The sequence below is a fragment of the Anguilla rostrata genome, chromosome 4 (genome assembly GCF_018555375.3).
Source record: "Anguilla rostrata isolate EN2019 chromosome 4, ASM1855537v3, whole genome shotgun sequence".
NCBI classification, from domain to species: domain Eukaryota; kingdom Metazoa; phylum Chordata; class Actinopteri; order Anguilliformes; family Anguillidae; genus Anguilla; species Anguilla rostrata.
The window spans coordinates 50,790,804-50,805,033 of NC_057936.1; the positions used below are offsets into that span (position 1 = coordinate 50,790,804).

General features: G+C 52.2%; 1 protein-coding gene across 10 annotated transcripts in view; it reads right to left on the reverse strand.

Moving 5' to 3' along the window:
* The window catches only part of ncoa2 (nuclear receptor coactivator 2), an 83,737-nt gene that overhangs the window by 3,996 nt on the left and 65,511 nt on the right, over positions 1-14,230 (reverse strand). For 6 of the 10 annotated variants that reach the window (XM_064333054.1, XM_064333052.1, XM_064333057.1 and 3 more), the window contains 10 exons: positions 12,200-12,398; positions 10,147-10,347; positions 8,721-8,909; positions 8,144-8,273; positions 6,846-7,011; positions 5,561-5,851; positions 4,353-4,430; positions 2,779-3,247; positions 1,362-1,605; positions 823-1,027 (listed from right to left, as the gene is read on the reverse strand). In XM_064333054.1, the coding sequence (XP_064189124.1) occupies positions 823-1,027; positions 1,362-1,605; positions 2,779-3,247; positions 4,353-4,430; positions 5,561-5,851; positions 6,846-7,011; positions 8,144-8,273; positions 8,721-8,909; positions 10,147-10,347; positions 12,200-12,398 (2,172 nt within the window). The remainder of the gene's footprint in view (positions 1-822; positions 1,028-1,361; positions 1,606-2,778; positions 3,248-4,352; positions 4,431-5,560; positions 5,852-6,845; positions 7,012-8,143; positions 8,274-8,720; positions 8,910-10,146; positions 10,348-12,199; positions 12,399-14,230) is intronic. The other 4 variants (XM_064333059.1, XM_064333061.1, XM_064333062.1 and 1 more) reach the window with 4 other exon arrangements.

Consider the following 14,230-nt stretch of genomic DNA (forward strand, 5'->3'; position numbering starts at 1 on the left):
CAGCATCTGAGACTTTGTTTACATCTGCTATATACTGTAGTCTTCAACAATACAGCCTACATCTTAAAGCCTACAAGGACCTTCCCTTTAAAATATTGCCTCCAAGAGTACAAATCAGTCTTGCACTAAGTGCACAGTACTAATTACATCACTGGCTTCAGGGCCTAAGGCTAAGTCAGTCTAGCACAATAACTCTCTTTCAGAATTACATAAGGTAATTACGGTAAATTATTCACAACCTTGTTGTCCTGAAAAGTGCTCAATTAAGTGTGCCCAGACACTTAAGGCCTTATAGTAAGGCCTTCCACTTGTAATGGGTTAAGTAAAGAAATGCATTCCATAAATCAGGAAGGAGCACTCGACTTCTTTACTAAACTCCCGCGAGTTCCATTTTGTGAATGTTTAGCGAAGCGTCTTCCCCGATAATAAAGATTGAACCTCTTACCAGTGTACCTACAACTTGGCGAGCGGTATTTCATCTGACAGAGTTTTGTGTGGGGGAGAGACACCGAGGAGCCATCTTGCTCCAACGTTACTCACTCGAGAAGGCTCAGCCTCTTGTTGTATCATGGCCATCACAAGCAACTGGCTTGGAAACAGGTTACCCCCTCTCATGGTAATATCGTTTACCTGTATCAGGATACTATTACGGAGGTTTGACTAAGTTTACTGACAAAAGGCTAAATATCGAAATTATCTAAAATACGCTTGTTTGGAAATCTCTATGGTGCGACTGGTCAAGTGTTCAGGATCACTGGGTGAACCGAGTGAGCCGATTGGACCGTGGCGTCTTGAGTGACAGGGCAGTGGGCAGTCTCTCACCTGCTCAGGGCCCATTGAGGACAGCCCTGATGTAGGCACAGAGGTCATAGAGGTCACGCTCATCTGCCCCGGCATCTGGTTCATATTGTTCATGCTGCTGGAGTTGGCGGCCATGGACACGTTGATGCTCATGCCGTTGCTGCTGTACATGTTGCTGGCGTTGGGCTGCTGAGCAAACTGAGGCGGCGACTGTTGTGTGAACATGCTGTCCCAAGCAGAACAACAGAAGGAGCACAGTTAAAGGGCAGGCCTACTTTCAGAGGTAAAATCTGAACTTCCCTTCTAAACCCAGGCCCCTCTTTACAAATCCTGACAGAAGTGTTAAATAACAGGCGTGCATTCCAATACCTGCGATAGAAAAGGCTTTACAGACAGACTTTTAGCACAAGCTACGATTTACACACACTGTACAGGCAGGCTGTTAGAGGAGGGAGGACTAGTGAAAGTCACGGATCTTGGGCTGACGCAACTTGGATTTATATCGGCACAGTCAAATATTTCACACACACAGAACAGCCGCCCTTGCTTTGCAGTCTCACCTGTTCCCGCTCATGTTCCCGCTCATGTTGGCGTTCATGTTCCCGCTCATGTTCCCTTGGGGCCAGCCGTTCATGTCGGACGAGGACTGGAAGTTAGCGTTGGCCTGCGGCTGCTGGATCATGGGGCTCTGGGCGTGGCCCATCCTGGGGGACATCAGGGGGCTCTGGGGGGTGGTGGCTCCTCCGAACCCCGCGTCAGGCTGCTGATTCATACCTGCGGGGCCCGGAGACACCTGTGAGCGGGCTGCTAGGGGCCACAGACCCAGGGGTGGAGCAGAGAGATGACTCCATCAGTCCTGCGGTCTCTAAACACGCACTTGTATGCACACAAAGTTACAAACACTCACGCTTTGTGGGGACTGATGAGAACATAGCAGGAATGAAACCCATACAGCTTTCAGAAAGACAGCTAAAATAATTAGCTGATTATTATCAGTCTGATGTCATACAAAATAGCCTTTAAAAAAATTATATAATTAACACTGCTTTTTATATGCTAGCCAAACTGAAAAATCCAGAGCAAGCTCATCGACACATATGGCGTCCAGAGCTGGCTCCAGATCTTTCTAACTTGGAATCATGGGATGTGATTCTTTTTATTAATTGTTACGGCAAAATCACTCTGTTGTTTGGCCAAAACAACCCAATCACACAAAGTAAATGCAAAACAGGTTACAAATGTAGAGTTAAGACGTTTGATTATTCGCAGGCACTACAGACCAAACACCGCATGCAAGCAAAGAGTTGCCGTGCAAAGGGAGAAGGGAGTGGGGAAAACTGAGGTCAAAAGGTTACTATTAAAATCAACAGCTCCGCACCCACCAAAAAGCATCAGCCAATGAATCTAGGTGTAGTACATTAGACACACAACAGGACCGACACGGTACACCAGTTTCGGCAGGCTTATCAGATTATCTCACTTTTCAAAAAAACCTTATTGTAAATCAATTTAATGATCCAAAATACGGTTTTCATTTGAAACGACTGCGACTCCCAGCAACAGCCGCAGGAGGGAATGTTGTTAATAATTCTCCCCTCATGTGCCAAAATGGCAACTATTCAATTTCCTCATGTAAATTTACAGCAGCAGAATGTCCCATTAATCTGCAGCTCGAGCGCTGAAGTCGTGCGCAAGATCTGTGCATCTACTGCCCTCTTGTGGATGAAAGCTGTCCCTGCAGCACCCTCCAGGATTACCTTGTGAAGGCCAGGACACTAAACAGCTGAGGACATACTGATATCACATGCGTTGTTCACGTTGATATGACTGCACATACAATCAAGATAAAATCGTAGCAAGTGTTTGCCATTTATTTTCGTATTTTTATTTTCAGGAATGAAGCGACACTGTTAAGCCTGCTCTGACAACGTCACTGGGGAACAGTTAACACAAAGCACTCCGGACAAAAGGCAGTACCTGAGCTGGGAAACTGGAAGGCACTGTGCTGCATTTGGGGACTCATTACAGGCCCAAACTGCGCGCCCATATTTCCCATCATTCCCTGGTTAGCCAGACTCATCTGGGAGCCATGCAAGGAGGTGTGGGAGTGGAGCTGTGACCCGGGGAGGCTGGGGGACACTGGGGAGAAGGGGCTGGTGGAGGGCGGAGGGGACGCGAGTCCGGTACCGTAGTTGGGCGGGTAGGGGAACTGCTGGGGGTTAGCCTGGGGGATCCGCGCGTTGCTCATGGCGCCCGGCATGCCTGCGGACGCTGCGGCGGCGGCGGCGGCCATGCTGGGCGGGAGGCTGAGGCCCTGCGCGCGCATCAGCAGACTCCGCTGCTGCGCCTGCTGCTGCTGCCGCTGCTGCTCCAGCTGCCTCTGCCGCAGGTGGTTACTCAGGATCTCCCTCTGCCTCTGCGCCATCATCTGAGCATTAATGGTTCCCTGCGAGAGGGAGCGAGGGAGAAAGGGGGAGAGAGAGAGGGACAGAGAGGGAGAGAGGGAGGGAAAGAGAGAGGGGGATAGAGAAAGCGAGAGAGGGAGAACAAGGGAAAAGAGAGAGAGAGGGAAGGAGGGAGCGAGGGATAGAGAGAGGGGGAGAGAGGGAGAGACAGAGAGAGAGTAAGGGAGGGAGAGAGAGTAGGATTGAGAGAGGGAGAGAGAGAGGGAGGGATGGAGAGACAGAGAGAGTGAGAAGGGAAAGAGAGAGAGAGAGTGAGATGGAGGGAGAGGCAGAGAGAGAAGAATAGATGGAGAGAGAGAGAGAGAAAGGTTGGGGTGGAAGATGAAGAAAAAAAGAGGACAAAGAGAGAGCGGAGGAGCAGGAATAGGGAAATGCAAGAAGGAAGGGAGGGGTGTGTAAGAGAGAGGGACAAGAGGGAGGGAGGGAGAAACACACACTGTTCATCCCTGCTGCTCGATTTGTGCCCGTGGGTAGACCAGCTTCAGGGACCAGTCTGCTCAAAACCAGTTCAATGGAGAAATCAATGCCCCCGAATCAGCGGTAACTGCACAAACCTTTCTTAAAACAGCGCTTGCTCGGGCAAAAAATGAACACCGGCAACAGTCGTAAAGAGTCGTCCTTTCTCCCTTTACATTTCGTCATGGGTGCAGACTGAACGGCACGACTTCGTAGTGAAAACGAGTTCCTACACCTAGCGCTTGACGAACGTGTTTAACTGGAGGCTGTGTTTTACTGAGATTCATACTGAGTCATGATGTGTGATGAGGATGGCATGCTTCAGCGTGATAAAAATAAACACTCCAGAAAGAGCCAATTCCACGCACTCCCACAGTGCGAGCTTTTCATTGTGTTCACAAAACTGCGACGCTTTGTTGTAGCCGACGGTGCTAATTTTAGCGGACTGGCGCACTTGTCTCTGGACCAGCCAGCAATCACTGCCAAGCAATTAACAAAGCTGTTATAAGTAAATATCAGAAAGCACGACCAACTTGTCTAAACATGCAGGCGCCACATCAAAGTAGCTTCAGCACAGAAAACAGTACTATTGGGATCTCTGTTCTGCATGGGTTCGGCAGTACAGCTCACCTGGCTGGGTACGTTCGGCCTTAGAGGTAGGTTCAAATTAGACACCCCGCTGAGCTGGTTCATCATGGGCTGGCGATTCTGACCGGAAAAAAAATTTCAACAAAAAGACAACAATTAAAAACAGGCCAAGCACACACACTATACACATTTTCTCCCACGGCTTTATGGGTATCAAAACTAGAGTGAAGACAGTGACCTAATTCAGAAAGGGATGCACACAGGAAGACCAGAGCTATTCCATTTGCTTCCAGAAGGTGGGGCACTCAACCACAAAACTGTACTTCAGTTGTTATGTCTGACCTCTCGGTATGTATGTAGATTCAGACAAAGGTTTCCACATAAAGTGTAAAATAGTATATGAGTCTTGCATAGCATTTTGCAGGAATAAATGTATACCAGTGTATGTGCCAGTGTGCGTGGGCGTGTGCGTGTGCCTACATACAGTACATGTGGATGAGTGGTCATATAACACGAGAAAACAAATGAAGTGCTACAACCAACAAGCTCAGTACACTGTGGTTCATGTAAGCCTTTGAGATTACTTTAACTTGTGCAGTGGCTGAGTCTGATTAGCTTTGCATTCGACTATACAAAAATTCTATAGTGTTACTATTTGCACTGTTCTGGTCCTAATTTTCTTGGCTATTTGCACTTGCTCAAGCACCAGCCAGCTAAATAGCAGTACTGGTATATGTGCAGCTAAATATGTAAATGAGGCAAGCTGTGAATGGCTAGTCTCAGAATATGAGTGAAGACCTGGGAGGAGCTGAATACTACTAGCAGTAACACTATCTAAGAGTTAGTGGGACTCAAGTTCTGGTAAGGGGTGAAACAGACGTGGAAGGCTAGTTGGTCAGGAATCATTGGAGTACATGTAATAGAAGCACTAGTCAGAATGCAGCAGGGCCAGTCTGGGGCAGTGTGTGTGCATGTGTGAGGGACAGGGCTAGTCTGGGGCAGTGTGTGTGTGTGTGTGTGTGTGTGTGTGTGTGAGGGAGAGGGCCAGTCTGGGGCAGTGTGTGTGTGTGTGTGTGTGTGAGGGAGAGGGCCAGTCTTGGGCAGTGTGTGTGTGTGTGTGTGTGTGAGGGAGAAGGCTAGTCTGAGGCAATGTGTGTGTGTGTGTGTGTGTGTGTGTGAGGGAGAGGGCTAGTCTGAGGCAGTGTGTGTGTCTGAGGCAGAGTTGGGTCAGCGGGGGCCGTGGTTGGTACCTGCTGAGCCTGGAGCCGGTGCTGCAGCTGCAGCCGCAGCGTGTTGGGCTGGTTGGGCACCACACCGGCGGGCCTCAGCCCAGGGCGGGGCTGCAGCCTTAGCATGGGGTAGCCCGGCCGCTGGCCCATCTGGGCCGCCATGGCGTGAAAGCTGGCGTCCTGCATGGGGGCGTAGCCGCCCTGCGCCATGTGGGCGGGGGGCGCGTACTGCTGCCCGTACATGGGGGGCTTCTGCTCCAGCATCATGCTGGGGTCCTGGCCGGGGAACTGGTCCTGCTCCACGGGCTGGCCCTGCACAGACACACACACACACACACACACACACACGCTCAACACCGGCCACATACACCCACCATTACACTGTGTGTGTTTCCCTCTGACCCTGCACACACACATATGCACACACACACACACACACACGTACACACACTCTACACTGGCCATATACACCCACAATTACACTCCATGAGTGTGTGCTTCCCTCCAGCCCAGCACACACACACACACACACACACACACACACTCTATACTGGCCATATACACCCACAATTACACTCCATGGGTGTGTGTGCTTCCCTCCAGCCCAGACCACACACACACACACACTCCATACTGGCCATATACACCCACAATTACACTCCATGGGTGTGTGTGCTTTCCTCCCGCCCAGCACACACACACACACACACACTCCACACTGGCCACATACACCCACAATTACACTCCATGGGTGTCTGTGCTTTCCTCTGGCCCTGAGTGATGAATTAATGCTTTAGAGGTGTGCAGGTTGACTCAACACTTGTACCTTCATTGAAAACACACTCAGAGGTCTTTGTGTGTGTGTGTGTATGTGTGTGTGTATGCCGAATGAAACAAGCCTTTCTCCTTGTACTGAATCACGCTCTTTCCCGTACTGCCTTACACTTACAGGCAAAGGGCCCGGCGCGCTGGGTGTGTGCACGGGGGAGTCGGAGCTGGCTAACCCACGATTAAACCAGGCCGATTAGACCAGGAGGGAACAGTGGACCTGCCTCGACGTGTAAAAGTGCTTTTGAGAGGAAGTCAGGTTACCCAACAGAGAACTTCTTAAAGCCCTCGACTGGGGGTGTCTGTTGTGTTAACCTCTGAGGTTTGGGACACAGCAGGTTCTGAAACGCCTTTCCTAGAGGAAGCTGCCAAACGCAGCGGTGACGCGCGTGAAATTTCGCTGGGGGGTAGTCCCGCTAGGCTAGTGCGCGTGTTTCTGGAGAGCACGCAGGCTTGCTTGTGGTTCACACAGGTTTACCTGACTGACCAACGCGGGGATGCCCAGGGCCCGGTCAATCTCCTCCAGCCCGTCAAAGTCCTTGAGCACGGTGTAGAGCTGGCTGAGCAGGGCGCCCTCGTCGGCCGGCCCGTCGGCGGCCGCGGGCGGACACAGCGCCTCCTCCTGGGGGTTTCCGTACGCGGCCCTGGGGGGGGAGAGAGACGCCAGGTTCTGAGCTTTAGCGGTCGCGGCTAGCCGACGCGCCCCCCTCACCGCGCTTCAGAGGGGCGGTTAGCGTCCGCAGTCCCCCGACCCGACGTGTTCGGCAGAAGTACCTTTCGCTGTTTTTCCAAAGAAAGCGGCGCTTCAGAACGCCCCCCGGCGAGGCGTCCCTGCGACGCTCAGGACTGAAGTGAATCATTTCATACCCTTCTGCGAAGTGTGGGAGGTAGTCGGTCCCAGCAGGCCTTCATGGGAAAGCATTTCCAAAAAATCTGCACGCTTTATTTTTCTAGTATGAATCATGAATGGGGCGATAGGTTTCTTTTAGCGCTCGCTACGTTTAACGCAGCACCACAGAGCCTTTTCCATTTCAGACTGAAGCTACGAGGACCGAGGGAACCGTTGCGTTCTTCAGCATTTCTCGGGTAAGAAGCGTATGTCGATGAAGCAAATACCAGAAAAAGAAACTAAACAAGCTCCACCTGGGGCTGCTGTATGAATCTTCACTGCTTCTCGGTCTCAGAACCCAAAAAACATGCACTGTACCACTGTGATATCCAGACATACAATGGGTACAACTTTTCACCTTTTAACTTTCACTTTACACCCTTTAACAACTGAAATCTTTTTACACAACACATGCAGCAGCAGCAGCAGCAGCAGGTCAGATTAAGTGCTTTACATCCAGGGTTTCACACCTTGGACTCAAACCCCTGAACCTGAAGCCCAGCTTGGACCTCAGGAACCGCTGCTCCACGGGCAGCCCCAGGAGCCTCTGTCACGCCCGCCATGTCCTCTTACAGTCACGGCGACGGCAGGAGGCGTTTCCTCGGGAACCCAGACCGGCAGGCTGAAACCGAGCATCGCGGACGGAAACGGACGCATCGCGGCGACGCGGCGGTCTCGCCACGGCGTCTCGCGAGCGATTCTTACGCTGCGGCTAAATCTCCGCCACGCGCGGTCCTCCCGCCGGAGAGAGAGAGAACAGCGGGCTGACCTACTTAGTTTCACAGGTTTCTGCGACTCTCTCTCTCTCTCTCTCTCTCTCGTCCGGGAGGCGCTAGGCAACGGCCCGCTGCGGGCGTGGCGATGAAGAGCCCGCGGGCGGGGTTTACCTGTTCTGGTTGCCGAAGGGGCCCTGCTCGATGGGCATCATGCTGTCGGGCCACGGAGCCGTCTGATTGGGCGGGGCCTGCTGCTGGGAGAACTGGGGGCCGGCCATGCCCAGGTCCAGGTCCGATTGCGCTGGTTTTTCGGGAGGACAGAACAAAGCCGTTGGTTAGCCGCTCGGTGAACTCAGGGGCAACGTAATTACGGTTGACAATTAGCGCCGATCGTTGGCGTGCTGCTAGTGTGAACCTCTGCTGTAGCGAGGGCACGACTGGCTCATTGACTGAACGTGCAACACTAATCAGGAGCAGCGAACACAGAGTCCCACACAAACGCCATAACATGAGCGAAACAAAAAGCATGAGTGAAAACAACGAACAAACAATGTGTGTGCATGGAATCACTTAGGGAATATGTACACATCTGACTGCATCATCTACCTGATGCCTGGGCGGAGCACGTAAGAGCAAATACACAACACCCATTGGTTGCACTAATACTGTGCTCCGGAGCTGGGAGGGAGGGAGCGGGGATAGGAGGGGCGTTTGGGCGTCGCCCCGCCGGGGAGAGGCGGGGACTCACCACTTCCCATCATCTGCGCCGGCAGCATCTGCCTGGGTCCCTGCTGAGCGGCGGGCCGGGCGGGGCCCCCGGGGGCCGCCGCGGGCCCCATGCGTCCGGGCCCCGCTCCCTGCGGCAGGGCCTGGCTGGCGTGGGAGGCCCAGGCCTCGGGCTGCGGGCCCGACCGCGGGCCGCCGCCTCCCCGCATGCCTGGGGGGGAGAGACGTCACACCTGAGAGCGGGCGGGGCGGGGCGGGGCTGGGCGGGGCGGGGCGGGGTGGCGGGGGGGCCCAGGAGGCCACCCTGACGCTCATCCCTCACCTTCCTTCCACAGGAAGTGAGGCAATCCTGCAGCGGCGCGCATGTTCGTCCGCTTTATTCACATACATTACAGGATTTGCACGCCTATCAGAGCGACTTTCACAACTTACAGCTTTCATTGATCCATTTATACACTGATTATACTGAAGCAATGCGGTTAAGTACTTGCCAAGGGTACAACGGCAGTGCTCCGGGATCGAACCTGCGTGGTACAAGTCTAGTTCCCTACCCACTGTGCTACACTCCGCTTTTCTCAGAAGGACGGGCGCCGACGCGCTACAGCGCCGCACGCCTACCTGCAGCTCGTTTACTCTGACAGTAAAAGCGCAGCGATAAGACTGTACGCGCTTTCGGTTCGCGTCTCTGTTTGTTTACCCCGGCGACGGCCGGCGGCTCGGCTGGGGTGAGCGCCGGGGCGCGGGTAGAGAGATTACTCAGCGGAACTTTCCAGCGACTGTGTCAGACGAAGCCCCGCCAGCGGAAACTCCTCCTCCTCTTCAGTCTCGCCCGTTAAAACCACGGAAAAAATAAAATCTCCACTCGAACCGCCCTCTCGAACACTCGGGTCCTCTCCACCAAGAAGCCGGGAATCGCGAGAGCCCGGCTATTAGGTTTCAATTTGCCCCGCTGTGCGCACGGCGACGCCCGTCCTGAGGTCATTATCGGTGATCAATACCAGAGATTATGACCAACGCCGAAAGGGGCTACAAGCTCAAATGACCCCGCCCCCCACCCTTCTCACTCCTTAAACGCACAACCATTACTGACACAATGTGTCAGACTTCAAAGGAACCGACCGAAATCCCATTTATCTGTATTTCATTTCTCACATGGCTGCTCCCGCCTGTTATTCCTTAAGTGGATTCGGGCTGCGCTCGAACTGCACAGGCACCGGGGAGGAAAAGCATTTTCAGAAGCGTGAAAAATCCCGTAGCCAGATCCTCTCCAGGCCCGCGGCGTTCCCAAATCAGCGGAAATGACACGCGATGGCACAAATGAAAGCAACAGACACAAAACGATGGAGAGTTATGGGCACACAGGAACACAGACAGAGACCGGGCTCACAGACGGTCCGTGTGACCGTTTCTCTGTGGCGGTGATGTCGTTCCCGGCGGCGTCCGCTTACCTGCGCCGACGAGGTTGGCCTGGTTGGCCATCATGCCGTGGTTTCCCATCATGCCTTGCTGCTGCATGACGGAGTAGGGGCCGTTGTTCCTCAGCGTGGGGAAGGCTCCAGGGGAGGCCTGGGACGACATGTTCATGTCCAGGGACACGCTCCGCGCCGGCGGCCCTCTGCCTGGCTGCCCCGGCCTGGGCCCGCTGAAGTCTGGAGCACCAAGCGCAGCAGTCACACACAGACCTCCTTCACAGACACACACACACAGACCTCCTTCACAGACACACACACACACAGATCTCCTTCACAGTCACACACACACAGGCCTCCTTCACAGTCACACACACAGACCTCCTTCACAGACACACACACAGACCTCCTTCACAGACACACACACACAGACCTCCTTCACAGTCACACACAGACCTCCTTCACAGGCACACACACACAGACCTCCTTCACAGTCACACACACACAGACCTCCTTCACAGACACACACAGACCTCCTTCACAGACACACACACAGACCTCCTTCACAGACTCCTTCACAGACACACACACACACAGACCTCCTTCACAGACACACACACAGACTTCCTTCACAGACACACACACACTCAGACCTCCTTCACAGTCACACACAGACCTCCTTCACAGACACACACACACTCCTTCACAGACACACACAGATCTCCCTCACAGACACACAAAGATCTCCTTCACAGGCACACACAGACCTCCTTCACAGACACACACAGATCTCCTTCACAGACGCACCCATGTTTGTGTCCAGTCACACACAGTACACCTTCACAGACACGTCCATGTTTGTGTCCAGTCACACACCGGTCTCCTTCACAGACACACACAGATCTCATTCACAGACACGCTCATGTTTGTGTTCACAGCCACACACAGACCTCCTTCACAGACACATCCATGTTTGTGTCCACAGTCACACACAGACATCTAATGTTTTTCAAGAGGAACTCACCATGCAACTACATACATGTACAAAGGAAAGGGTGCTCAATATAACACACTTATTTTCTTGAGCAGAGCATTTCTACATGCGCTTACATGTAAATATTCTCAAGCAAATCAGCTGTAAAATGTGAAAAAAATTGAAAATATTGTTTTTTTTGAAACCAGAACTTGAGGAAATGATCTTATCATGCGAGTATATGACTACCACATCACAGTTCTAATAATGATGCAACGATGAGTCACAACAATATTAAACTGGGGGAGAACGATGAGTGAGAAGTTCCCTTGACAAGGGTCTGGAAAGTTCTCCCCTCCCCGTATCCCCTGATGGACAGCAGAGATATGTGTGAGTGACGTAATGCTGACGCGGGGGGATTACCAGCACCTCATCTGCTTTAGACCAAGTGTCTGCAGAGTCATGTGTAAAGGTGTGGGTTTAGGGTTTGGGGTGGTGCAGATGACGTGTGTAAAGGTGTGGGTTTAGGGTTTGGGGTGGTGCAGATGACGTGTGTAAAGGTGTGGGTTTGGGGTGGTGTAGATGGCTTGTGTAAGGGTGCAGGTTTGGGGTGGTGTAGATGGCTTGTGTAAGGGTGCAGGTTTGGGGTGGTGCAGATAACATGTGTAAGGGTGTGGGTGCAGGGTGGTGTAGATAGCTTGTGTAAGGGTGCAGGTTTGGGGTGTTGTAGATGGCTTGTGTAAGGGTGCAGGTTTGGGGTGGTGTAGATGGCTTGTGTAAGGGTGCAGGTTTGGGGTGGTGTAGATGGCGTGTGTAAGGGTGCAGGTTTGGGGTGGTGTAGATGGCTTGTGTAAGGGTGCAGGTTTGGGGTGGTGTAGATAGCTTGTGTAAGGGTGCAGGTGTGGGGTGGTGTAGATGGCTTGTGTAAGGTGGTGGTGGTGGGTTTGGGGTGGTGTAGATGGCTGTGTAAGGGTGCGGTTTGGGGTGGTGATGTGTTATCGATTGGCGTGTGGGTAAGGTGTGGGTTTGGGGTGGTGTAGATGGCTTGTGTAAGGGTGTGGGTTTGGGGTGGTGTAGATGGCTTGTGTAAGGGTGCAGGTTTTGGGCGTGGGGACTCACTGCCAGGGCCCATCCCAGGAAAGCCCTTCTGCGAGCCCAGGGAGGCGGCGCTGGGCCCGCCCTCGCCCGTCATCTGCAGGATGTCGTTGATGATGGACTGCTTGTCCACGGCGGCCGGCAGCGACACGGGCCGCGTCTGAGAGAAGAGCTGCGGCTGGCTGTTCTGCAGGTCGTCCAGGATGTCATCCAGCTCGCTGGACTGTACACACACACACACACACACACACATACACACACATACACACACAGACACACACACAGACAGACAGACAGACAGACAGACAGACAGCCACACACAGACAGACAGACAGACAGACAGACACACATACACACACACACGTACAAACACACACACACACACACACACACACACACGCGCGTACAAGCACATGCGCACACACACGCACGCACACATACACAGACACAAACACAGTTATTTTTAATGCCTTTTCACCTCTTTTTCACACTTCTGAATGCCCATCTGCACTCACTGGCAGAGCATAGCTCATTGCTGCAGCCCCCCCCCCCCCCCATGAATTTGGGGGACAGCAAACACCCATGTGCCCTCCTACAAAGTATAAGACATCAGCCATCACTCTTCATCACTCTGCAGTTTGCGAGTCAGGCTCAGAGAGACCTGAGGAGGAGGAGGACTGCCCGTGTGCAGCTCAACAGGCAGACATACAGGCCCCGATCAACTAGCAGTGGTTGCTAGGAAGCAGTGAAATGATATGACCCCAGCAAAATGAAACCCTCTCTTCCCTGGCGATGCGAGTGTGGGCAGTGGGCACTGGCAGGGTCCAGATTCTAAACCGGAGCATGGAACGCGTCCATGCGCTCGCACAGCGCCTTAACAGGATGCGCAATGCGGCAGCCCCGCCCAGTTACGCTAAACTTCACAGCAAGGCTGTCTTCACCCCCGTACCGACCATCGGTAAGAGTCAGCTCCCAATTTATAGGAATACAATCAGTTAAATCATTGACATCAACCTCAAACAGCACTCTTCAAACAGAGACAGACTTTAACCTGAGCCCGGAGGTGAGCGATTTGAGACTGCGCACCACACACGCATCGCACAGCGTAGGAAGGACCCCAGTACACGTGGGTGACGTTTCTGATAACTGCGCAGCTAACGCACTCTACGGCTTAACGCAGAAGTGCGCCACGTTCTCAGAAACGGAATCTCGGAAACTAGGCCAGGTTTCACACAGAGAAAAAGGAGGTTATCAGAAGAACTCCCCATTTTCAGTGAATTGGTCTCCGGTTAAAGAAACAGAGGACAGCTGAAACTTTATCTCTGGGAGGCTTTGCCTGACATTTGAGAGAAGCACTCTGCAGAGTGAGCACAATGTGGGATAAATACACCTGACTAAATGTTATAGAATTCCCAAGTGATTTCATGTTTCATTTGTAACACTTTGAGTCAGGCACACATAAACAAAAGCTGTTACTGAATAGTATGTAGGGGACTTGCTTATAAGCCAGTAGCCACCATGCATTTTCTGTTGCAACAAATAGGCCTATTTGTATCAAATATGGATAGGTCAAAAGTAGTTATCTACTTATCGAAGTATAGACGAGCAGTAGCAAGAATTGCAACTTGAAACGAAAATAAGCCCGCACTTGCATTAACGCTATCAAGAGATGTAGGCCTATTTGTGAGATCGAATCCAAATTCCAATACATTTCTATTAGTAAATGCGCATTCAGTGTGACATCCAACGAGATAACCATTTTGAAACAGTACTTACTGAGTCTAAACCAGATAAAAATGAAATAGCCTTTGACAAGGCAATACTTTTATACCACGAGTAAACATTTACATACGTTTACGTAATTTCTTAGAATAAACCAGACCTTGGGGACGAAGGAAAAACGTAGGAATACGGCTATTCTGATAACAACCACAGGAGGGCAGCACACTAGATGTATCTATTACACTGCGCAATAGTATCAGATCACAGCAGAGGGGTTGTTGCAAATGAACAAAAACAACATGCTGCAATATTACGGGTAGGATTAATAAGGGC